Genomic DNA, 24,943 nt, shown 5'->3' with positions numbered 1-24,943 from the left:
GATGTTTTGCGTCTCGTGCCCTAATTTCCTGAAGGCTAACCTTGTTGTAGCCTATGGATGTCTTTCGCTGGGAATAGTCTCATCGAGGCTCTTGATACCCCTTGCAGGAGATCGGATGTCGATAAGGGGCTGGGGGCTCGTGGGACTGGGACTGGTATGCTACAGTGGCCTAGAGGAGAGCCCTCTGTTCAGTCCCCTGTGTATAGGACTTGGTCAGCTGGGCGGATACCCTTGGAACTTCCAGCCTCGGGTCAAGGAGAGTAGCCCCCTTTGTGGTTTATTGGCATAGTGTATGGGTATTTTCAAATAGAGGTGTGGTGCCATCCCCTTTGTTTGTAGAATGGCTATAGATCAGAACTTCGGGTTGTCGGCCCGTTGCAGCAAGTATGTGTAGTCCGCTGCACCCCGATGTTGCGGTAGAGTTCTGCAAGATAATGCAAGTGATGATCTGCGCACGAGTTCTCCGGTTGATCACGAAAGTAAGGGTGATTAGAGTGTATTGAAGGGTGTTAGAAAAAACCCCGATGTCAAATGCAAGTAACATTAAGCTGAGGTCCGAGGCTGCCAAGGAGCCCTCAGAACCCTGTTGATAGGGCATTTCCTTGATTTTGGCTAAGTTAAGCCCTGAAGGGAGTATACTATACTCTATGGTCTATACTGTGTAGTGTATAGTTTATAGTGTATGCTCTGTCTATAACGTTACTCTTTGTCTGTGTATCGTAACATGTAACGCGTCACGTCGCGTCGCGAACGCGGTACGCGTCGACGCGTTCCCGCGTTTCACAATGAAAAGTCGAATTGGAACCATCACCAGTAAAACAGTCAAATGTTGAAAGGCATATAGGTCAAAGAGCAGGCTGGATATCCCAGTAACCATCCTTAGAGCCCTCGAGGGCTGGTATGGCAGGGAAACAAACCCTCCTAGGCTGGTGAAGGGCAGCGGAATGGCAGGAGAGAAACCTCCTCTTTTGGGAGACTATTAAACGGACACTCGCCCAGTATCAAGTCAAATAATCAGAGATTTACATCATAAGTTACAAGTGTATTGGGATTAACGCGCCTTGGCTACTGTATGCAAGCCTATGCACGCCATTGACGCAGCCCTAAGCTTGGACATACAATACACTACACTTCATACAATTCATACGCTAAGATGTTACAATGAACATGCACAGTTCAACTGAGAGTATCCCAACGAGGCAATGCAAAGATGATCCCTGTCATGTCTCAGGGGTTCCTCGTGCCTGTTCTCCTGTAGAGCCTTGCATGCAATCCCTCTGGCCCTTTCCAAGGCTGCTCTACTGTTTCACTGGGAGTTTTAAATCATAGTATAATAGTATAGTATATCAGTATATTAGTATAATAGACTAGACCTTCATTCCGTTCCTCTCCAGTCATTCCAGTCTTCCAACAATACTCCAACAGTCATTCGTTGTCCTTTGAGCATTCGCTCTGACCTTCGTTTCTATTTTCATACAGTCTGACTCTTTACACATTTTCTTTTCTTTTCTTCAGGAATAGAAACATCTCAAACAATCTCTCTTAGGCATATAACAAAGAGTGGAGGCACGGGAGATGATCGCTTGACCGTTTGCGGTCCAATTTTCTTTTATCGCTCGGACTCCCCCCGCCAACTTTTCTCCCTGACAACACATTCACTCAAATACATCAACACCACTTTCCCACCGTCGCAACCCCCGGACCAGGTGGAAAGTGAAGCGCATTCCAACAACATCATCATCCATTCATTTTGACCACCCTAACTCCGTCGTCGCGCATCACAACCGCCTCCGGCGCAATTGCGCAGCCCACAAATCGCGACCGCGACTCGCTTCCTCTCATTTACACCTTCAACCTATTTTCCAGTCTGCCAATCTTCCAATCGCTCAGATATCACCTTTCATCCTCTACAATCATGTTGCTTCCATCCGCCCTCCCATGCGATGTGCGCCGGTCGTCTCGCTTCACCCCTACTCGCCTCTTCTCACCTCCATCGGACGGTTTCGCATCAGGCAACGGTCTCCTCGGCACCTGTCGCGCCCTACAATCTCTCCTCAACGGATCCCCATCACCTCCATCGCGCCGTTCAACAAAGGCGCAGCGCCTCCAAAGTCCCCTCCCAATTAACACACCGCGGCGCTCGCCGCGATCACACAAAGCCGCCCGTCCCGTCTCTCCTAGACCAACACCACCCCCCAGAACCGCCGCTCTCACACCCCCACCCGCGCCTTGCGCACCATCGCGCGGCGCAAACAAGCGCCGCCGCGACGCCCTCGAAGACGAAGACAGCGACGCGGAAATGAGCCGCGGGCGCAACCGTCTCACAACCCCCAAACGTATCCGCCACGCTCCCTACAACATCCCTCTCGGTCTCTCCTCAACGGATTTCTACTCCCTCCATTCTCCACCAGTCACTCAATCTCCTCCTTCTCCACCGCGCCGCCAGATGAACCCACACATCGCGGCCGGTCCCCGCATCGATCCCGATGCGCCTCTCCCTTCTATTGAGGTCACAGAGGAAACCTCCTCCTCCAGTCCAGCTGTTCAATCAAACATCTGGACCCAAGAAGAAGACCAACGCCTTCTCGAGCTGGTCCTCGAGAAACTCCGCCTCTCTCAACGAGAATGGGATGAGTGCGCGCGCCAAATGGGTCGCGACAACATTACCGATAGGTGGAACTCTCTTGTCGGGGAGGGTCGCGTCGGCTTACGCCCTCGTCGCCGTTAACCACCTCATCCTCACCATTCCATATTGCACAACGCAATTTCCGTGTTTCATTATGTATTATATGATCTGTACCCCTGTAACACCTATCTGTGATTTGAGATTGGCCAGCCTGTTTTGTTGGCTTTGATTTTTCTGCAGAAAAGCAACCCCTGTACTATTATTATTATCTCTTGTTCTGGCACAAATTGCTCTTATTATGTTCTGTTTTTCGGTCTTTTGTGAGTCCCGTTGTTTTCGGGCTATGTGAATATGCTTTTGTCTTTTTGTCCTTGATATGTTATTGTCAAGACGCCCCTACTTGGGCTTGCTCATATGTTGGTCACCACCTGCTTGCTTGGTTGCACATCTGCACATCTCTTGTTTGGGTTGCTTGTTTGGGATTTGTACTACTATCTACATCTACTATCTAAACTAGACTGTACTTTTATTCATATATTGATTCATTCAATGATTTTGGACTTTGGTGTCATCATCTAGACTTTTGATTATTACTAGGGCGATAATTGTCTATTTCCAAGGTTGTCACCAACGTCATGCCGTGACCTAGCACTGTACATGTGAATATCTATAAGCATAGCCATTAGGCCCTCTCTTCTAAGGACTGATTTCTAGTGCTAAGGAGTGCACGACAGTCGGTAACCAAATCAGATATGTGATCCGAGGGGCCTCCGTATTCTGTTCTATTTAGGTACCGTACTCTGTACTCTGCACAGAGTCGAAACGACATCCTCTTCCCTCTCCCCCAGTTGAACAGAGTGAACAGAGAAGACGCGTTTTCTCTTACTACGGGCCGAGACCACTGACAAATATCCGGCTACACTACACATAGCCCTTGTGCTTTGACCTATTTCGTATAGGTCAAATGAGTCATTGTTCAATCTCGTACGGAGTAAGTCCGTCCATTGATTCACACAATTAGATCAATAATTATAAAGAGTCAAGATATCACCTCTCTTCCTAGTATTCGTTTTTTTTTTCCCAACAGGAAATCATCCAGTAACTTGATCCGAGCCCTACTCAGCTCTACTCTCCCTCCAAAATGACCACCACTATCGATAACCACCGTGTCAAAGAAGACGTAAAAAAGGCCTACGACGATATCGCCAACAAATACCTAACCTGGACTGAACCAACCCACAAACTCCGCCTCACCTACCTAAACACCCTCCTCCAAAACCTCGAACCAGCAACCAAAGCTACCCAAGCAGCAATCCTCGAACTAGGCTGCGGCGCCGGCGTCCCATGCACCAAACACCTAGCCTCAAACCCCAACTTCAAAATAACAGCAAACGACATCTCGTCATCCCAAATCGCACTAGCAAAACAAAACCTGCCGGACTCGGTAACCTTAATACAAGGTGATATGATGGGTCTTGAATTCAAACAGGAATCTTTCGATGCTGTGCTAGCCATGTATTCAATTATCCATTTACCACGCGAGGAGCAGATTACCATTCTCACGAGGATCTTTGGGTGGTTGAAGCCTGGAGGTTGGGTTCTGGCTAATTTCTCCGAGGGGGAATTTGATAATTCTTTTGATGAGGCTTGGTTGGGGGCAAAGCAGGGGGTTATGTATTGGAGTGGATGGGGGAAGGAGAAGATGAGGGGGATTCTTGGGGATGTTGGGTTTGTTGTTAAGGTTGATGAGGTTGTTGTTGATCAGGAGGAGGTTGACGGTGTTCAGTGTGATTCTGCTTTCCAGTGGGTTTTGGCTAGGAAAGTATGATGATGGTAGAATACCAATACCTATCGGTTATTCATTTATTTGAGAGGATGAGGTATTGACGCGGAATTACTTGCATTCTTTCCTGTTCTTGGATCATTGCATTATGATCTATTGAATTGTTAATCTACTGAATTGTTATATTTCTAGCAAAAGTAGAAAGATGCCAACAGGTCAAATCATTGCTTCATCTTCGCTGCATCTTTCATCTCGCCGCGCTCCTTGATCGTACCAGCCAAGTGGTTTCCAACATCCGACCCCAGATTGCTAAACCCATCAATAATGCCCTCACGGTCTTTCTCCCCCATCTCCTGACTCATCTTAAACTTGCCTCCAATGCTTTCGATCGACACCTCAATCCCAATGATATTCTTCTTCATGATATCAATATAACGGTCCGGGGCATCAGAGACATTCCAAGGGCCCGGCTTCCCTTCCTGGTCAGTGTGTCCCATAATGGAAGTCTCACAAAGATGAGATAAGTCATGGATCTGCTGCGACAGGTACTGGGACGTCTCCTCCGACGAAGAGTCATAGTAGATAGTAGCCTTGCCATAAACCTGAGCAGCGGCATAGTTCCACGTCGGCACAACCTTCCCAGTGGCCGGTTTCGTCTCGGTGTAGAACTTGGGGGTAACATAGTGATGATGAGGGCCCGTGAACAGGATCATCACATCCTGTTGTATTTTGCGTGTGGACGAGGTTGAAGCGGCCTCGATTATGGCTTTCGCTTGTGGGTTTTGTCGGGCCATATGGCCTCGTAGACGGCCTTTCACGGATGCATCAGGGTCATCGCTGATGGTATCAAGGACCCATGGGATATGGCTGGACTGTAAGAAAGGATATGAGGGTGAAGGAATGGCCGTCGTGAGGATTCCCAGGGGGTTCTCTTTGATGAAGTCGAAAAGAACCTTGATGGATGGTTCGGCGTGGACGGCTCGGAGATACATAGTTGTGATCTTGGAGAGATTGAAAGAGATTGCAATTATCTTCCAGTGGGAACCTTTTGATGCTTATAATCGAGTAACTTACCATGAGCTTATAGTTGGTGCGGATTTGATTGGCTCAGCTGGCCGAGCCGCCACTTGGTTGGTGGAGGCAAACTGGCCGAAAGAGGAAGTTGTGTCGAGATCCGACCTAAACCCTATGATAACGGCAATCAAATTAATATGCAGTTGAATATGTACGGAATGAATAAATCCCTATAAAGTCCACCACTTTCTCGGACGGCTCATTCAGCTTTTCTGTTATCTAGGTCACAGGCGCCGTGCAACTCTAGCTTTGGTGCCAGTATCGGAGACCCACACCCCAGAGAAAGGGATCTTGTAGATATAGAAGCCAAATGTTGAATTGACGATAAGATATAACCAATTTCCTTGCGCAATTTGGCGTATGCCGCGGTATTGGTCGCATCGTCAGTCGGTCTAGCAATCCGTGTAGGCTCATCAAGCCGACAGTATCAATTTGTATTTAAACGCGGCGGAAATGCACTACATACATGTAGCCTTGCAGTCGAGACTGGACCCACGCAAGTTTACTTCTGCTTTAGGAAAAGCCCAGTCCCACTCTAAATAACTTCCTCTTTTGGTTACTCACCACCGACGACTGATGGACGACTTGGCCTAAATCTGTAAGGCAAGAACGCTTCACCTACCTTTTCAATGGGGATATTGGATTGGCAAGGTGCGGCGAGGTTTCCGTTTCAGAAGTGAGTTACGACTCAGGACCCCGGGGCTGATCGAATCGAACATACTTAATTGAACTATATCCATGATATTCCACAGTTTCATGCCATTTCAAAAGGAAAACGGCGCCCACCTATCGAAGCTCCCTACATTACGTCCACAACTTCCATTTGGGGTCAAGCCAGCCTCGTTGAGGGCAACTTATGTTAACTACCTAAATGTGCATTTCTAGTATCACTCTTTAATCGGCCTGTTTCTCTACGATCCTCAAGTATTGGCGCGCTATTCAACGTCTCGATGTTTTCGACGTAGCTCTGCAGAAAACAAAAGCCTTGACTTGTCTTTCCCTAAGTTAGTAGTAGACAGATTTCAGGAACAGCCTAGCATTTATTTACGAGACATTATGATTTACGAGACATCCATTGCCACATCCTCCCCGTCATCACAAGAGGATACTGCCAGCTAACAATGACCAAAGGCCGACCCCAGATATCAATCACGCATGGACATTGCCATGAAGATCTCGATAACAACTATGTTCGCAGCAGTCCCATTGAATTGCAGACCAAGTTAGCCAGGTTTATTGCCCAATTGCAAACAATGACTGAAGATGTGTCGACTGGCTCTTGACGAAACTTCTCGGGACGAACATTTCAGTGCTTCCGAGCCCCAATCGTCGCCAGATTGTTCCCAATATGTTCTAGAGAATCTCCATTCAAAGAAATCGATTATATAGTTTGAGTAGTAGATTGGGCTATTCTGTCATATTATGTTAGCAAGAATTTACTTCTCCTTGTCCTTTCACCAACGGTTATTGGTTACAATATTTCCATCTGCAGTCACACCAAGGAAAGGAAGCATTGGATGCAAATGAATTCCAATATGTATCAAGGTATGTATGTATGGTCCACCTAACGCCAAGCACCCTGCCTTGTGCAAATGAGCAAGAAAAATGAAAAAAGAAGAATGACACTAGACAGTGTGGTTGATATTAACACATTCGAACAGCCGACACAATCAGAAACTAGACAATCGAGTTAGTAGGAGCGCTGCCAAGTTGGTTTTGTATATCAAACGACGTACCGAATCTCATAACTCCCGGCACGAGTCATATACCGCACCCACTTAACTGAAGAATAGTTATTCTTCTCAAAGACCTTAAGATACCGCACAAGCAAACCAGAAGAAGTAAACATAAGCAGCGAAAAAGAAAGACTAAGCGGCGGCCGACTCCAAGCCTTTTGATGCGTCATAGACGTAAGCGTCGCCTCAGCATTGAGCACAAACTCACTCTGCCCAGAAAACCGCGCAATTTTCCAAACAATATTGTTCTGCTCAGGTTCATACTTCGCGCGCCCCTGACTCGTCCGCTCAGTAGTCTTAGCCGTATTAAGCGGTGTCGGGATACGAATAACAACATTCGTAGCAAACAGTTTGGAGCTGTAATTCGCCTTGATGGCCACACTATATTCAACCTTTGTCGTACCAATCTCCCGCACAATCGGGTGCACCTTAAACGGCAAATTGACATTCTCCGTCGCGCGATACCGCATCAGCTCGAACTCGCCGTCCGGCGGCACGAAGGAGATAATCCGGTCTGCGTCGAATCGGCCTAGCTTCACGCACTGGTGGAATTGGCAGTCTTCCAGTGTGACCGAGCCTGCTGCTGCGCGCGTTGCCTTTGATGTGCCAAGTCCGTTGCCACCACCGCGGCTGCTGCTGGGACCTGAGGATTCGCCGGAGTCCAGGAGGAGACGGTCGTTTAGGCCGAATTTGCATTCAGGGGTTCCGGATAGATAGGCGCGCATGACGATTTGGCCGTTGACGTCGGCGCGGAGGACCGTGCCTGTTGCGGACATTAGGAGGTTTACGTCTTCGATAACGTCAACGAAGGCTTCGTTTTTGCGGTATTTTATGTCGGAGCGACGCCAGGAGAGGGCGCCTGTTGCTTGTTGGGTGATTCTGGAGGAGTCGGTGGGGTTGTTGGCGATGGCGGATTTCACGCCTTCGGTTGTGATGTACATTTTCAGGGTGTCGGGATCGGTGTTTTGGGGGTAGCCAAAGTCGAGGATTTCTGGGAAGTGAAAGAAGCCATTGTTAGAGGTTGCTTTAGCTGGGTTATTGGGATAAAGTGGGATTGGCTTACCATCGAGCAGCTCGTAAATCAGGACAAAATTGTTCTTGACGGCCTCCTCGTCGAATTTCCCAAAATAGCTCTTGCCCAGCATTACCAGCCGGTAGAGAAACTCGAAGACCAGCGCGGCATTGGCATTGCTCTTTGTCACTGCTACCAAGTAGATATTCTCGTGCTTGACATGGCTGAATGTCGTCGAGCCCAGGGTCAGGATCGGGGAGCGGACCTGCGGGTTGGAGATGACCTGGATGCGGAAGATGTCGGCCAGGCGCGGGCGACAGTCGCTGCGGAAGGCGCGAAAGATGAGGTTCTCACCCTTCTGGTTGAATATGAGAATCCCTGAGAGCATGGTGCGTGTGTGGTGAAGTCAAGTGGATGAGAGTTGGAGCTTAGGGAATGGGGGTGGGGGGTGGATCGACACCGCCTGGAGTATAACCCTGGAAAGGAGGTTGGCCTTATTTGGACAATCTAGTAGATATTGATGTATTTTACTCAATCTCGGTGGGTTCATTTGCTTTTCTATTATCTCTAGAGCCTGATATGGTATCTATACGAGGTACTTGGCATATGAATGCAGAATGCATAGTGAGAAAAAAAGGAAAAAAATGTATATTCGACATGAACCACCCCGAATCACTGGATTCAATACAGGTTCTTTTTTTCCGACTGATAAAGTTTACAGAGTCTGACATAGGTCGGCTAGAACTCTCTGGAAGGAATATTTACGTGGGAAAATCAGAGAATTAGACTATATGAAGTTATTATTTCCGAAGTAATGGAAACCCAGGGCTGCGAAATTGCATCCCCCGAAAGGTACCAATTAATCTAAGAATTATCATATAAGTTTTCCGGAAGATGAGAAACTCCAACATGTGAGAGTCCAGTGAAGCGGCCAGATATGGACAAGGCCAGATCAAATGATATAGTAAACTGGGGCAAGGCACCCTCAAAGATGAGATAGTATGTAGACAAAAATGACAGGAAAAATCCCAAAGGTATCAGAACAAACAATTAAGAAAATATCAAGCCCAAAGATGTAGAGAAGAAGGGTAAGGATCCGGAAAAAGAAAACTGCTGGGGGTTGGATATCATGCAGAGGTCCAGGGGAAATGTAACAAATTACAAACATGTACAATCAAAGAAAGAGAATCGAATGGAGAAGACAGCGTGCGCAAACGCAATACACACTCAAACCCCACCAATACCAGTACTAGGCCTGGTATTAGGAGCAGAGGGTGCCTCACTGGGCACGATGCCAACCTTGGGATCAGGGATCTGGATATCAAGCGACATATAAGCCGTCCGACGTAGACTCCAAATATGAACACCATCCTTAGCCCCAACCTCCTGGTTCCACTTCTCCAACCAAGACTCAACATGCTGCAGTTGACTCTTAGCCCCAGGGGCATTGAGATCATCCCAAACCCAGCCGGTCAATAAGCCAACCGCACCGTCAAACAAATTCCGGAAACTGAACGGATCAAACGCCTTGATGATACCATCGTTGACAGTGGCAATCACTTTCCGGAATTCCTGCTCAGAAAGTAACGGGTCCAGGATCTCAGGATAAAGATTTGAAAACGTCGGCGCCAGATCACCCTTGATCATCCAGTCTCGTCGGATACGAATCACACGCGTTGTCGTATGCTCATGCGATCCGATCGGGACATGCGGGTTGAGATGGGGGAAGCAGGGGTGCGCCGGGCCCCATGCTAGCTCTTCGGCGACATCGGCGGGCGGCTGGCCCGTATTTGAAGGTACGGAGGCAATCTGCGATTGAGAGCGGAGGGAGGTTGTCGACTGGGCGTGGCGGGGGGAGAGATCATCGCGGCGACGAGTTCCATCCTGCGTCAAATGAACGGCCTCGGGTGGCCGCAGGTTCTCGGTCTCCCTTGCGGCGCTGCCTGCGAATGCGGCTACCATATCTGTTGGGGACAAGTGTTCGCTGCGACGATGTCGGGGTGGTAAGGCGATGCTTGTTCGGCCGCTTTCTGTCTCGCCTTGGCTGCGCTCGACGAGCAGGCTGCTTGGGGATGGTGTTAGGCGGCTGCGCCGTCGCTCGGGGACGCTAAGGAGTGGGTAGGCGTCTCTTGTATGGCCGTGTCCTAGGGGAAGGCTCTCGTCGGATTGGTATGCTGGGACGGTTATTGGGGTTATTCGTGGGACGTGATTGACTGGGTTTGCAAGGCGGACGGCTGATGGGCGGAGAATGAGCGACGGCGGGCCAGAGATTGGGACGCACTGTCGCCGCTGCGCGCGAGCGAATGATGGAGTTGCCTCCACGGGGGCGCGATTGGAGGAACGGATGGTTAAGGATTGATCAGCCTCCCTCGATTGGGATCTCCGGTGGGATGTGAATGACGCCGTTTTGAGGAGAGAAAGGAGAAAGGCGGAGATGGAGATCGGCGGGAAAAGTCTCCAACATACGGAGTATCAACGAGCGTAAAGAATGGAGAAATAGAGAGAAGATTAAAAGATTAAAAGATTAGAAGATTAGAAATTGTGAATGTTCTAGAGCTTCAAATTTGAGTCAAAGTGAGGCGGAATCCTTCATGTATAACTACCGGACAAGTCTAGCTCTTAAGGCATCCCTGCACACTCCCCGGTTTCACTGTGATGAATCCACCGGAATCCCTTGTTTCATCCTCGATCTCAATTGGGTAGTATGCAGACAAACGCTAACAGCTGCATTAGACAATGGTCTGTAGAGGTCTCATTGGATTTCAGCCTAAGTCTCGGGAGTCGGTCAAGACCTACATAGACCTAAGTCACAAATTGGAGAGCTATACCACTTCCAGGACTGCTATTGATACCCTGGCTTCTATATAAAGATCAGGCTGAAGACTACAATGTTATACACCAAGCCATTGACTTTAACGGTATGCATTGGCCACCACTTTGGGTGATACAGGTACTAGTTCATTCAATAAGTTACCTTGGCGGAAAGCAACTGCAGCTATATAACCTTAAAAGCACATAGATCGCCATACCTAAGGCGACTCCTCTAAAATGAAAATGTATTTCTCCCTTACATCTTTACTACTACATGTAACTTATACGGTAACTTACATTAGTGTTAACGATCGTTGACTTATATTAGAAGTGACATCGATATTCCACCGAGGACCGCTGGCACTCCTTATTTCTGGCTCTTCAATTTTGGCAACACGACCCAAGAGACAAGAATAATTGGCAACTACTTTCGCCAGAAATAACCGACATCACGCATTATCTTGCCTACGAATGTGGCCCACGAGCCTCATTCCTTGATTTGGGCGGAGAAAATCCTATTTCGAACGTAACTATTTTGATTGAAGACCTTGGGAGTGAAGCGCCAGTGGGAGATCTCACAGGGCAGATCCCCCGTCTTCATCAATGCTTGTGAGACTTCGAGGATGTCTGCAGCCTGCTATACGGGAGTTGTGCCCTGTCTTACCCTTGAACTAGCAGTAATAAGACTCCTGGCCCGCAAAGATCACCCCGAAGTCCAAAGTGACAGCATTTCCTTGTTTCATCACCAACACGGGACATGCAAGAGTTCTCGGACCTGCCATTCTAGTCTGTATTCGACTTCCATGATTATCCAACATGGCTGCAGAAAGAAGAGCACGTTTACAGCAGTAAACAGCAAAGAAGAAGGCGACCGATACAATCAGCGTTGACTGTGAAAACAAATATCTCAGTGAAGCCCAGCATAGTCTTAGCCTAGCCGCAGAAATCTCCCCTAAAATACACGCCCGTCACGACGTGTCTAAAGCACTAAGGGCACGAGCGGAGGAAATCGCAATCTACCTCATCAACGAGGAAGAAGCTCCTCTAGACAAGATCACGTCACAGCTATATCCGTCTGTCACTCGATTCCTATCTAGACGGCCGTGGTCGAGCGTGGACGGGATATCAACCGGCGAGTCCGGTACGGGTGACTGCATCAGAGAAAGCGGCTTCTGAATTTGATGCTAAATCCAAACACTGCTTTGGGATATCTACACCTTTGGCTCCTCGTAATGAGCTACACCAAGTTTGCCCGCGCTAATATCCTCTTTAGCCTGCTCCATATCAGCAGTGAATCGACTAGGCTCAGACTTGAACTTGAAGCCTAAATGCTCTGACTATTGAAAATGTAGTCTATCTCTCCCAACCAACTAAATAAACACTTAGCCAGCTCTCTACAATTTGCATCAAGAAGCATCCAATTTGAGTAAGATTTGACTAAGTTATAGGATTAATTACATGATTATATATGATGGTGTCAACAGACTCATGGCCTGTGACTCTATGTAAGCAATTCATAACTCATATCAGACAGCATAACAACAATATCAACGCCGAAAGCAACCAAAAATAAATGGGTATCAAATCAAGAAGAGGGGTGAAGAACCATCATCACTACAGCTTTTTATTCGCAGAAGCCTGCATGCGACGCATAGCCTGACGATGCAAATCCGTCATGCTACCACGCTGCATGCCATTGGCAACGGCGCTGTCAAGCTGGTTCGACGAGACATCCCGCATCTGCTGCACAGAGCCCCATAGACTGCTGTGCGGTCGATCGGGGCTCACGGCACCACCATTAGGCGGGGACTGGGGAGGGAGAGCAAGGGGATCACGCTTGTCGGTGATTTCCTCGCGGACTGATTGGCGCCATGCTGCCATTCTCGAAGCAGGTCTGTTTAGCTCTGCGCTTGGAGGGGATGATTGGACCGGGGATGGAGCTTCGATGCTGTGGATGCTGGCTGCGTATGGGGATTGCATGGTTTGGCGCTGGAGCATGGTGCGTCGTTTGGATAGAGGGATGTCGTCTTCGTCGCGTGGTGGGCCTTGTTCGATGTCCTCGTCCCTTTCTTCGGGGACTGAGAGAGGTGGAGAGATGGGTGAGATGGGGGAGAAGTCGTTGAAGGATTGGCGGGATTGGTTTCGGGATGCCCAAGGATCGTAGCGAAGGGATGTGGATGACATGCGGTTTCGGACCATGTCCTCACGGACGGCGAGGAGGGGAGGTGGGCCGTTCCATTTTGGTGATTGTTCTGCCTCCTTGGTTTCGGGGGCAGTGAGGGTCAGGAACGGGGTTGAGGCGCTGCGTAATCCTGCCTGTCCTTCTTGAGTGTGTGGTAGTTGGCCAGAGGATGATCGCAGCATGTTCACCGAGCCAGTCGAGGCGTTGCGCGGGAGCGGGTTTTGGATAGCTTTTCTGAGACTGTTTTTTAACTTGGATCGAGGCACCTCGGGCGAAGGCACCGATGGAATAGCAGCAGGTTGATGAGCTTCCACCTCATATGATTCAGTCCTGTTCACAGCTGGAGGTGGTTGAGCATTAAGAGGCGTCTGTAGAAGACCGTCGACATCCACAAAGGCGGCAGTTTCCTGCACTTCATTAGATCCTTCTACTTCAGGCTCAATGCCGAATTCAATGGGCTCCATCTCAGGAGTGTCGGCATCTGCCAGATGCTTGGCCCATTCGTTTGTGCGATAAGAATGGATGATTCTGGATGTTTGCTCAGGGAGCGATTTGATTGTTGAAGCATCCAGTTTCTTGATGACCTTCTGCTTCTTGACCTTCTCCATTGGTTTGGGAATGACTTGCTCTTCGGCGGTGTCGACTGTAGGCTGAGCCTCGCTCGCTTGCACAGTTTCAACCCTGGCATCCTTCTGGGATGGCCGCTCCAGTGCCGCGGTTTTTCTCTTCTGGGTTTCTGGTGCATCTGTAATGTCGCTCTGAACATCCGTCGCAGGCGTATCTGGCGATTGAAGTGGGTCAGACATGACAGACAATACAGTCCTGTCTGGAGGGCTTGCAATAGTGCTTTCAATGGGAGTTCGAGGAACGGTTTCAGCAGTAGTCGCTAGCTGAGTAGTTTTGCTTGCAACGGCTTCGTCGGTAACCACTTTACCGGCATCGTTCTGAATTGATGCACCCGTGACAACGCCGAGTCCAGCTTCCTCAGAAACCCGAGAATCAACCTTGCTGGAAACAGTCTCTTCCACAATGTTTTTCTGTGCATATTGACGCTCTGTTGCGCCTGTATCCAGGGCAAGCCCAGCTTCTTGAGCGGTGCTCTCATGGACAGCCTGCGAGCCAGCAGTTGACTTGCTCTTTATCTCAACAGTACGCTTCTCTGGCAAATTCTCGGACAGAATGGTTTCTTGCATAGGGCTCTCCTCAACACGCCCGTGGACATCCGATGTGATACTGGGACAACCCACGCTCACCTCCTGGAGATCATCCACATCATCCACCACGCCATACACAGAGGAAGAAGCGTCATTCTGAACCACCAAAGCCTCCTCAGACTGGGAACTGACCTTCATGCCAGTGCTGTTCCGCCAGGAGAGCCTGTCCAACAGCTCTTTCCCAGACAAGCGTTTTGAGCGTGGTGTCCCAACCTCCGAGCCAATGTCTGCCCCGTTTTCAGAAGAATTGTCAATGTCCTCGCCGAGGACATGGGTAACAATAGGCGTCTCGGGTCTGGCCTTGGAGTCGGCGTTCTCCTCCTCGGGCCCTTGCGGCTTTCCTTGCTCAGGCGATTCCTGAGCATCCTCCTCTCTCACTGTCTCAAGTTCCCGAGCTTCAGTGCCGTTCTTCTCGCTATCGGCTCCAGCCTCGGGACTCTGTATCTCGTTAAGCTCAATGCCGCCATCCTTGTCGTTGTTATAAGATGTGAAAGCATCTGAGCCGCGCCGCGAGTCTTCGCCAACAGCCGTTTCGGATACCGAGACGGTCTTGCCGTCGTGGCCATTGCCGTACGTCATTTCCCATTTGGCACGTTCCCGGATGTTCTTCTCTTCCAACTGTCGACCGGCTTCAGCATCCTCTTCCTCAATCTTCCGCTCATGCTCTTTACGCTCGTCTTCTTCCTTAGCTCTGCGCTCCTTAATGACCTTCCACAGCCTAATCTGCGAAATAACACCTAGGACACTGACAATAATCGTTACGGCAAGCTCAACACGGATATTGCGGGTGACCGGGTAAGTATCAGTCTTGAGCGGGAAGATATTTTGGTTCAATCCTTGACAAGTCAGCCAATCAGTCACCTTTCATCAACAATCATCTGTGGACTTACCCCAGATATACAGCCAGAATTCTTTCAATCCAGCTCTGCTAAAGCAGTCAATGCCCAAAACCAATGCCGTCGCACCAGAGAAAGACGAGCATCCTATTAGGCCGTACGGACGCGTGTAATGGCTGAACGACAGACAATAAAACCCAACCGAAAACGCGACGATCATGCCAGTTCTAGGACCATTTTCGGTCAAAAGGCCACCAGATTTCAAGGCGAGGAACCACATGCTGAGACAGAAGCCGCCCAGGAGACAGCCCAATCCTTCACAGATCTCTTTGAAAACGAGAGAGAGACCACCAAAGACGGCACCAGTGAAGAAGACGGCTACGACATAACCGCCCTGCACAGCATTACTCACGGATGGACTCATCACGTATACAATGAGGACGGTGACGCCCAGCGCAGTGAGGAACGCCGTTGAGAGGAAGATTTGGACCCATTGTTTGCGGACGCCAACGAAAGCGAGGATTACTCCCAGAACCAGAAGTATAAATCCTCCAACTCCCCATGCTGGCGTGATTACCGGCTTGATAGGGAGTCCGCCCGAGTATGTTGGCCTTGCCGAATCAGCCGCCTCTTGCTGGGAAGCGGCAGTGGCTCCATCGAGTGAGGGGACGGTCGAGGTAGCTTCAGCGGCCGAAGCAGTTGTTGATGCGGTGTTCGTCGTGGTAGCCGTACCCGTACCAGTGGCCGTGGTAGTTGCTGATGTTGATGTTGATGTCGATGCAGTTGTTGATGCATCTGTTTGTGTTGCTGTCGACGCCTCGCTGGATGTACTCTCTCCCGCTTGATCTGAATCCGTTTCCTGTCTTGCCTTTATCTCGCGTCCCAGGCCCTGAGCTGGGGCAGCTAATGTCCCTGCCACAAACAGCAGGGACAGAATCAATGTGAAGCACACAGACCACCTCATGGTTACTGTGAAATGCGATGAAACGCGAAATGCTCGGAACTCCAGAGATGAGTCGCACAGGTGTTATAGGGACAGGCACATATCCCACGCGACAGCAGAATTAGCGACGTGCGTATTAATTATTGGGATAATTGGGATGTATATGAAGAGAGTCGAAGCAGGAAAATCAATAAAAGTAGCCCCAGCCATTCCACGCGGGGCCAGGTCTAATTTGTTTGCATATTTGAGATTTTATTTTACAATAAAAGAATTAAATGGATAATCCACGCGAGTTGACTAGTTTACTCTCTACTGTACATTGGTCCCACCGATCGCGAATGTGGCCGATCTAGCAAGGATCGGCTGGCATTGGCGTCCCTCGCAGTCAAATGAGATTGCAAGCTCCAGCAAAGATCTTCCTACGAGTGGACTCGGTGGTCTTAGCTCGGCGAATATTCCTGTTCAGGGGAGCCGAGATAATATTAGCGCTATACTTACGTAGTACGGAGTACATGGACGTGCACAGTGTATTTGATATTGACTCATACCAAGATCAACGGAATGGAATTGATCTGTCATAACAGCTACGAGTTCAAATTCAGAATGCAGAATGGACTCACCGTAATTTACAATTCCAAGTCCGGTGAGCAGACATAGGAACAGGCCCTCGAGCTCGGGTGGCGCCGTAACTAGGGGTTCGCCAGTCGATCTATCCAGTCGCCCACGCCAATACTTACAACTTCCACCTTTGTCCGGCAGACCCTGTAGCTAGGCCTTACCCCTGCTAAGCCATTGTTGATGCCCTGCAGCTCGACGTGGTCGGGCCGCTAATTGACTTTGGAGAGAAGCAAGGAGCCGGTAATGCATCTGAGACAACAGCTATCTTAATCTCTCTCGCTCAATCAGCGCGCGTTCTCGCAGCATATGCTGCTCCTTTGGGATAGCGCCTGTTGATCTGCCTATCGGTTACTTCTTCCAGTTGGTGTATGCACAGTTATACATGGACAGTTGTCAACGCGGGACATTCGGCGGTGATGGTGTGAGGAGTTAAAGCTTATGGTCCTGTTTTTTTTTCTCTCGGGTCGTGGTCGAGACTGGCAGTGATGTTGGCAGTTGCATTGGCGCCTTGTCTGATTCCAATCTGGTCCCAGCTCGACTTCACATTGGTTTCTGTCTTTCCCTGTCGTTGGGTTCACAACGTTGCAGCTGTCATTTTCCGAGCCCCTGGGCGAGCTGGGGTGATGTTATATGGAGAGCTCACCCATACAGTACAAGAACCAAACCTAACCAAGGCCAACTCCAATTCCATACCCATTCCTACGCACGGAGTAATAAAACAAATCATATCAATCCTAATCTGTGTCCAATATCCAATATAACCCAAATAGTCCAACTCGTAAAGGGGCAGATCTAATGGTCACATGACCCGTCGCGAACGTCGCGTCTCAACCTCATCACAGTCCAGCACCAGCCAACACAAGCCCATCCACTCCAACACACAATGTCGTCATTCCTTAACTCCCTCCGCCCTGGCCTGCGCATGGCCAAGACGGCCACCCAGACCGCCCGTGCCTTCAGCTCCTCGCCCGCCCACGCCCTCGCCCGTCTGACCGTCACCGGCCGCCTCGGCGCCGACCCCGAGCTGCAGGCTACTGCCTCCGGTCAGGAAGTTATCAAATACGTTGTCGGCTCTTCCCACGGCCCCCGCGATAACCGTCAGACCAGCTGGTTCCGCATTACCAGCTTTGCTCCCGAGGGTCCCCACCGTGATTATCTGCTTAGCATGACCAAGGGGTAAGTGGATTTGTTTTATCTGGATGGCTTGTTAGGATTACAATTACGGGAATCGGGTTATCATTTTGTCGGTGGCTGGTTACTGTTCGCGGATTGTGTCGGTCTGCATGCATGGCTCGATTCCTGTGCTTGGAGATAGCTTGAGCTTAAGCTTGGGCGGCTGTGCATGGAACATTGTACATGGCGCATGAGGATTGCATGAACGAATCTGTTCGGTACATGAGCTTCGACATAGCAACCCGCCTGCAGACGAGCGAACAACCCTAGCAGACCTTCTTTCTGGCATTTGATTTCTACGGTGTGGACGAGGTTGGGGTTCAATTGGAGATATGGACATACTCAATCCGCGCGCACCCAGCCCTGTCACCGACATTTACCACACAGACCAGACCAGACCAACTAACACGCCTTGCTTCTGCAGAACACTCGTCCTCGTCGAGGGTGATGCCAGCCTCCGCACCTACGACGACGCCGAGGGCAAGTCCCGCACCAGCTTGAACGTTATTCAGCGTATGTCTCCATCCACCATTTATCCCCCAACATCCAAGTCTAATTTATTCTGTTGCAGGATATATTGAGGTCCTTAAGCGCCCCTTCAACGCCGACCAGGAATCTCAACAGTAGATACGTTGTAACTTTGATAATGTCTTAAATCAGGTTTCTGTTGGTCTGGTACGGGTCCTCGACTCAATAGAATACGTGGAGACGGTGTGTATCTATGTGTCACGGCGTGTCCGAATGTAGCATGTTTGTGCTAGCGATGGATGCTTATGGTCCTGGTGTTTACGCCGTTTCGAGCTGGCCGGGTTGATGGCTCTTCTTTTTGGGCTTTGTGACTATCTTGTACTTGTATATCCTGAATGTACTTCGTTGTGCCGTCTTTGGTTCTGCGTGTAGTTGTGAGACGGAATATTAGAGCTTCTTTTTGGAAGGGCCTATATGAGATACGGTGATAGCGTGGCAGGGGAGACGGTATTACTGCCGCGTGTGGTCAATTGAGATATTTGCATCAAGGCTTTCCATGTATAACACTACTTGCCCAGATGCTGATGAGTAAACCAACCCTAACTCATCGGTTTGCAGCTTTTACAAGCTAAATATATCTACAAAATCTCCACCAAGCCCTAGGTCCTACAATCATCAAGCACAAAATTCAAAGAGAAGTCATTCAAATCTCATAAATATGTTATGTTAAGTACAAAGTTAATACCAGGAAACCGCCGAACCCGATGTACAAAGGACCAGACGAAAGACAAGCAGAGACAAGCATAAGTCATTAAACCAATACTCATCTACCCATCCTTACTCAATTCAAGCCACGCACCTCAAACCTGAATCTCACTCTGTTGGCTAATAACCTGCTTTACATGAATGTAACTCTGCTGATGCGGCGGCGGCGGCGAGGAAGCAGAAGAAGGCCCAGCCGAGTAATCCCGACTACCACGCAAACTTCCAGCCCAAGCATTGGTTGAAACAGTACGCGAGTGCGACGGAACAGAGAGATCGTCCAGCAAAGTCGCATCAGATTCGTGCCTGGCAAACTGATGACGGAACAGAGAGAATGGGAACTTATCCCAGAAGGTCTTCTTGGCTGCTTCGTGGGTACTGCATGTACTATGGGCGGAAGTCAGATGGGATGGCTGGGCGGCGCCCTTTTCGAGATCATTGTAGGTACCGCGTGTTGAATTGAATACACCCCTATGCTGTTGGTGTTCACGTTGATGCTGATGCATGTGCATGCTCTTAGGTCTAGAGAAGAAAGACCTCGCCTTGGAGCTAATCGTCTCGACGAGGGTTGTAGATGTAGAGACATGGCCGTTGGTATGGGGGTGGAGAGGGGTGGCGTTTGAATCTGTCGGCGCGGTGAGACTGGGGAAACAATATCCCAACCCTAGATACCAGCAGGTGGTGCGATACATGCGGGTAGCGTCACGGCCGAAGCCGAAGAAGATGAAGATCATGAAGCCCGATGCGACTGGGGTCCAGCGGTCGAAGAAGACGACGCCGTAGGTGGCGACTTTGTTGATTGTGGACCAGTTTCCATTGTGGATTCTATTCCAGGAGTAGGGGTGCCAGGGGAAGGAGAGGTGGATGTCTGCGTAGACGACGTAGGCTTGCAGTGGGAGGATGCAGATTAACATTGAGAGGGCTAGGAAGAAGAGGCGGAGGAAGCGCGATTTACTGAGGTTGCTGCTGGATGCGCGGACGATGTTAGCGAAGTCGCTGCGGTATTTGTGGATGCGGAAGAGGACCAGGCCTGGGTTTTGGTTGTGGTTAGTTGGGATGAATTGAGGGTGCGGGAAGTATAGATCGGATGATTGGGATGCTTACAGCAGTAGTACGCTGCGGCGAGGCAGACTACCGGTGGCCAGATGAATGCCAGTACGAGGCTGACCCAGCTCTCGTCAAAGTCGTTTACACATCCTGAGATGGAGTATAGCAAGTATCGACTCTTCTGCCAGACGATGTGGGTGACCATTGCAATGACTGGGACCACCACGCAGAACAACATGTCCATGAATCGATTGCGCCAGCGTTGGCCCTTGCTTGGGACCAATGTCGCCCGATCAGTGTCCAGTACAATTGCTAGAGAACGGAAGATGCACATCAGGGATCCTGGGACGCCGACATAGCCGGCGACCATGAACTTGAGTTCGATATCGCAGAGGCCGGCACCATCCCACCAGGAGTCCACGTCGTCGTTTGGCCAAGTCAAGGCATTGATGATGTTAAAAAGGTTAAGCAGAATTGACCAGGATACCAGACTTGTTGCAGGGAAATTGCGGTTCTTTGCATGTAAAAGCAGCGGCGGGATGCCGAGTGTGATAGAGAAGAATGACAGAATTGGCAGGCCCACGGCCAATGGATGGCGCTTAGTAGGGTCCATGTCGGTCGATATAGAAGGAAAAGAGCCTTCTAGCACTTCGAATCTCATAAATAACCACGAATTCCTAGCGATTGATCAAGGAAAAGAAATGAAAGGAAAGAGGAAGATGGACGAGTTCAACCCATCCTCGAAGCCAAACTATATCTAGCTGATAGGTAATTGAGATTCTGTGTCTAATTGAGAGCCGAATAGCGAGAACCAGAATCAGGAGAGTTGATTCAGTGTGGAGATGGAGGTCAAGACATGAGGGTGACCTGAAGAATGTATGGGTTGCAAGGCAAAAGACAGATTTTCGAGACCCATTTGCGACATAAAGAAGAACATAACCATTGAAAGGCTATGCGGTTCAATAAACAAAGCATCACAGCTGAATAAAGAGAAGTGATATGTTGATGCCAATGAGATGGGGGACCAGTCCGCATTTGGGACTCAATAGAGCCGGGGCTTTATTCGCATTCCCCCCGGCGCCATCCGTGACATTCCCTGCCTCGTGAAAGGGCGGATCGGCGTGGGACAGTTCATCTGGTCCATTGATATCTGGAGTCTAGCCCTTGAACTAGAACTCAGAATCTAAAGGATGTTGAAGGTGGAAGGTTGGTAGTTTGTCCAGATTCTCGACCTCGGGTGAATACAATACCCGCCAACGTACCATTTCTGAGCCCTCCATATCACAAATACATGAAAAGGGCTAGAGTTTAGATTTTGAATCTATCTAGTGACGGAAAATATTATCACATCATCCATACTCATAGTACCATTATTTAGCTAACGCCCGTCATCGAGATGCCTATGCCAATTGTAATAGTGGGATGTCGCATTCTAGGATTGCTCGTTAGCATTTTCACGCTCATAACGCTCCGGCTTAGCTTTTATGAGAATAATTAGTATCGACAGAACCTTAGGCATCCGGCGAGCTCAGACTCACTCTCAAATAGCTGCATGGTTATTATCATCGAGGTATACGTTCGAGAGTAATTAACCTATAAGAACGACTGTAGGGTGTTTATCCAAAACGCTGCAATAAGATTGATTGGAGGTAATCACTCTAGCTATACTTAAAAGCGGTAGATCTTGATCGTTAAGGATAAGAGAGAACCATAAAGGCTTAGACAGGGCGCTTTGTCTGATGTCGCATTTAACAGCTTTTCCTAGCTAGGACAAGAGTGCCAAATGCGGAGAGACGCAGACCCTACCAAGTTATAGGGAGTTCTAGGGTCAAAAAGGCGCTATAGGCCATTGAATCAAGAGTGGATCTTAGATATAGAATCTTATCGATCGTCTACATAATTTTATAGAATATAGTATCACCCTGAGAGCTGGTTAGAGGCTGAGAAATGGCAACTAGACTGACCATATTTAGGAGCGGCAAATTTCGTGACGAAAGCAATAAGATAAGAGGTAAGCCTAAATAGAGTTTCTCTTTCGAAGCCTTACGAGATGCAAAACTCCACGAGTAATCAAATGCATATGATGAATCCGGTTGAATAGCAACCCAGTCGTGGCTAATAGTCATAAGCGAGAATCTAGCAAACACTATTTTGGGAGACTTACTCGTGTTAAAGATCATGGGCGGCAAAGATAGTTCATGTGATTTTGAAGTCTCTCGGTAGGTAGATGCTGCTTGACTCCCACGCAAACAATAAAGGACGCCGAAGGGGGAAGTATAGGACCCTGTGCCCCAGGGGCTGGAAGTACTATACAGCTTAAAGATTAAGCCCAACCTCGGAAGACGTCGGGTCTCATTACTGTGTAATAAGCCTTGTAGTGCCTGTACCTACCTGGTAAGCCTCAGCTATATACAGTAATTAGCTTCTGGGATCTTTTTTACAACCACTTTGAGGTAAATACACCATCAGGAACTAGGCCTCCAGTCGTTTGGAAAGAAAGGTTCGCTTATTCCACATGGCAGACTACACGCAAGTGAATGTAATGGATTTTGTTGAGCTTTTTTAAGACCTCTATTCTTCCATCTGTTCCGTTTACTAAGCGTGTACAGTAACTAAGCCCTACAGGAACCTCGGAACGCTTCTGAGATTGGATTTGGTTGCCTTATTGCCTTAGCATGCGCCTTTACCGGATGCGAGCCGAATTTTAATGACGCGGGGAGTGTGGAGACTGTGAATATCATCATAGAAGTTGACGTATCTATGTAACGTAGCGTTCGTGGACTTTATTTGACTTGTAAGCAGGGTTCTATCGTATTGCGTTATGAATACGTACATCATAAGCATCACATTAATTATAAAATAGGCTAACACAAAGAACCGGGCACAGCAGATCTCCGATCACCGATCTACGAACCGGTTTGGTCCTGAATCACACCTGGCCTCGGCTGGGGAAAAAAAAGCAATTCTACTCCAAGAAATGCACCTTTCACCTTCATTCCTTGTCACATCAATCCAAATGCCATGGCTGAACCCCCGTCCCCCTTGAACCGCCGCTTATCGCAAGCCGAATGGCAGCGTCGAAACTCGACATTATCAGACTCACTCTCCGAAGCCCGGAACTCCATCCGTTCATCAACCGATGGCCTCTTTCTACCGCGTGTAACCGAAGAACAGCCCCTAGAGGAATCCCATTGGCATTCAGCGCCCCTGGGACTCGCCCTGCTGCCAGCGATCGCGGGCATCTTCTTCCAAAATGGTAGCTCCTTCGTGACCGATGTGACCTTGTTGGTGTTGGCTGCGATCTTCCTCAACTGGTCTGTGAGGTTGCCTTGGTATACCACCCTTGCCCCGCATAACGTCACAAAAGTACACAGAGACTAACTCCAACAGGGATTGGTATCGCTCAACCCAAGCAATCCGCAAAGAAAGTGGACTTTCCGATCCAACCACATTCGAGGATGAAGCCGTGGCCAAATCCCCAGATAATCCAGAACAGCCGCACCAGGACCACCGACACCAACAGCAAAAATCAGCAGCCGCAGCAAGCAAAGAACTCCAAATCCACGAACTCGCCGCCCTAGCTTCCTGCTTCATCTTCCCAATAATAGGAACCTGGCTCCTACACGGCATCCGCTCAAGCCTCTCCCGCCCCTCCGAAGGCCTAGTATCAAACTACAACCTAACAATCTTCCTCCTAGCCTCCGAAGTCCGCCCAGTCGCCCACCTCCTAAGACTAGTCCAATCCCGCACAATCCACCTGCAAAGAATAGTCTCCGACGCAGAATCAGATCCGCGCGATACAGTAGACCAAAGCACAATCCAAGATGTAACAAAACGGCTCGAAGAGCTGGAAGCGCATATTGCCGAGACGGCAGCCGCGCGTCTCCAATCGCAGAATCAATCCCAACATGCCGGGGCTGGAATCGGAGCTGGAAACCTCTCTCTCAAACAACAACAAGACCACCCCGACTCCCCATCCCTGCTCACCCAAGCAATAGCCGAAACCCGCCGCTCAATCCAACCAGATATCGACGCTCTGAATCGCGCTGTGCGCCGGTATGAAAAGCGCACGGCGGTGTCAACCCTGCAGACCGATCAGCGGTTACTCCAGCTCGAAGCGAAGGCGCGGGATGCGGTTTCGTTGGCCGCTGCTGCGCAGAGAGCGAGTGCGTCGCGACGCGCTGGGTATGCCGTTATTCTTGTTGATTGGGTTTGTGCTTGTGTCGTGATTCCTGCGCAGGTTTTCTTGTCTGTTGTTGCTTTGCCTGGTCGGATTATTTCTGGGTGTTTGGATAGTGTGCGGCGCATATTTATGCCAAGGAAGTCTGGTTCGAGGAGAGAGCGGTCGAAGGGGAAGGGTGGGGTTGTTGGGGCAGGGGTTGGAGCGCAGGCTGGCTTGCATCGGCAGGTTGCTGCTGGTGTGCAGAGGAGGGTTGGGGGGAAGGTTAATGGTTCTGGGGTTGGGGAGGGGGATTGAGTCGGACTTTTGTTGTTTCTGGTGTCTGGGTTTGGGGGATGGGATGGGTGGGTGGCGTTTGTATATCTCGGGAACTACTTGAAAGAGATCTTTCGAAGATAACATGTGTATTAAATGGGAAATTCGAATGTTTTATTGAATCAACTCGATGTAGAATCAGTCTTCGTTTGGAGGGAGACGT

General features: G+C 49.4%; 9 protein-coding genes across 9 annotated transcripts, besides 2 other annotated features; 4 read left to right on the top strand and 5 right to left on the bottom strand.

The window, feature by feature from the left end:
- Positions 1–1,915: 1,915 nt before the first annotated feature.
- On the top strand, positions 1,916–2,728 carry PENARI_c002G01643 (uncharacterized protein; the record flags this gene model as incomplete). Its single annotated transcript, XM_022627244.1, has 1 exon — positions 1,916–2,728. One exon carries the CDS (start codon positions 1,916–1,918, stop codon positions 2,726–2,728), a length of 813 nt encoding a protein of 270 aa, XP_022492521.1.
- A 1,039-nt stretch (positions 2,729–3,767) lies between these two features.
- On the top strand, positions 3,768–4,454 carry PENARI_c002G06732 (class I SAM-dependent methyltransferase; the record flags this gene model as incomplete). The annotated part of the gene is made up of 1 exon (XM_022627584.1): positions 3,768–4,454. The coding sequence occupies one exon, from the start codon at positions 3,768–3,770 to the stop codon at positions 4,452–4,454; it is 687 nt and encodes a 228-aa protein (XP_022492516.1).
- Positions 4,455–4,630: 176 nt separating this feature from the next.
- Positions 4,631–5,401, bottom strand: PENARI_c002G02429 (FMN-binding negative transcriptional regulator; the record flags this gene model as incomplete). Its single annotated transcript, XM_022627302.1, has 1 exon — positions 4,631–5,401. One exon carries the CDS (start codon positions 5,399–5,401, stop codon positions 4,631–4,633), a length of 771 nt encoding a protein of 256 aa, XP_022492587.1.
- Positions 5,402–7,153: 1,752 nt separating this feature from the next.
- On the bottom strand, positions 7,154–8,619 carry PENARI_c002G08268 (AP-2 complex subunit mu; the record flags this gene model as incomplete). Its single annotated transcript, XM_022627714.1, has 2 exons — positions 7,154–7,160; positions 7,220–8,619. 2 exons carry the CDS (start codon positions 8,617–8,619, stop codon positions 7,154–7,156), a joined length of 1,407 nt encoding a protein of 468 aa, XP_022492465.1.
- Positions 8,620–9,458: 839 nt separating this feature from the next.
- Positions 9,459–12,449, bottom strand: PENARI_c002G02264 (ERF4 family protein; the record flags this gene model as incomplete). The annotated part of the gene is made up of 3 exons (XM_022627290.1): positions 9,459–10,511; positions 12,260–12,379; positions 12,441–12,449. 3 exons carry the CDS (start codon positions 12,447–12,449, stop codon positions 9,459–9,461), a joined length of 1,182 nt encoding a protein of 393 aa, XP_022492656.1.
- Positions 12,450–12,656: 207 nt separating this feature from the next.
- Positions 12,657–16,238, bottom strand: PENARI_c002G09623 (TMEM198/TM7SF3 family protein; the record flags this gene model as incomplete). Its single annotated transcript, XM_022627804.1, has 2 exons — positions 12,657–15,274; positions 15,329–16,238. The coding sequence occupies 2 exons, from the start codon at positions 16,236–16,238 to the stop codon at positions 12,657–12,659; spliced, it is 3,528 nt and encodes a 1,175-aa protein (XP_022492498.1).
- Positions 16,239–17,718: 1,480 nt separating this feature from the next.
- On the top strand, positions 17,719–18,635 carry PENARI_c002G00372 (single-stranded DNA-binding protein; the record flags this gene model as incomplete). The annotated part of the gene is made up of 3 exons (XM_022627157.1): positions 17,719–18,011; positions 18,433–18,521; positions 18,580–18,635. The coding sequence occupies 3 exons, from the start codon at positions 17,719–17,721 to the stop codon at positions 18,633–18,635; spliced, it is 438 nt and encodes a 145-aa protein (XP_022492642.1).
- A 701-nt stretch (positions 18,636–19,336) lies between these two features.
- Positions 19,337–20,898, bottom strand: PENARI_c002G03037 (pheromone receptor; the record flags this gene model as incomplete). Its single annotated transcript, XM_022627341.1, has 2 exons — positions 19,337–20,268; positions 20,343–20,898. 2 exons carry the CDS (start codon positions 20,896–20,898, stop codon positions 19,337–19,339), a joined length of 1,488 nt encoding a protein of 495 aa, XP_022492745.1.
- Positions 20,899–21,717: 819 nt separating this feature from the next.
- Positions 21,718–21,764: a sequence feature (Short protein (PENARI_c002G08638, OGE57356.1) was converted to a misc_feature.).
- Positions 21,765–21,823: 59 nt separating this feature from the next.
- Positions 21,824–21,839: a sequence feature (Short protein (PENARI_c002G08638, OGE57356.1) was converted to a misc_feature.).
- A 1,467-nt stretch (positions 21,840–23,306) lies between these two features.
- Positions 23,307–24,762, top strand: PENARI_c002G05373 (uncharacterized protein; the record flags this gene model as incomplete). The annotated part of the gene is made up of 2 exons (XM_022627510.1): positions 23,307–23,599; positions 23,676–24,762. The coding sequence occupies 2 exons, from the start codon at positions 23,307–23,309 to the stop codon at positions 24,760–24,762; spliced, it is 1,380 nt and encodes a 459-aa protein (XP_022492939.1).
- Positions 24,763–24,943: the final 181 nt, after the last annotated feature.

Source organism: Penicillium arizonense (assembly GCF_001773325.1).
Source record: "Penicillium arizonense strain CBS 141311 chromosome Unknown PENARI_contig002, whole genome shotgun sequence".
Classification (NCBI taxonomy): Eukaryota; Fungi; Ascomycota; class Eurotiomycetes; order Eurotiales; family Aspergillaceae; genus Penicillium; species Penicillium arizonense.
This window is presented reverse-complemented; position numbering and strand designations above follow the sequence as displayed.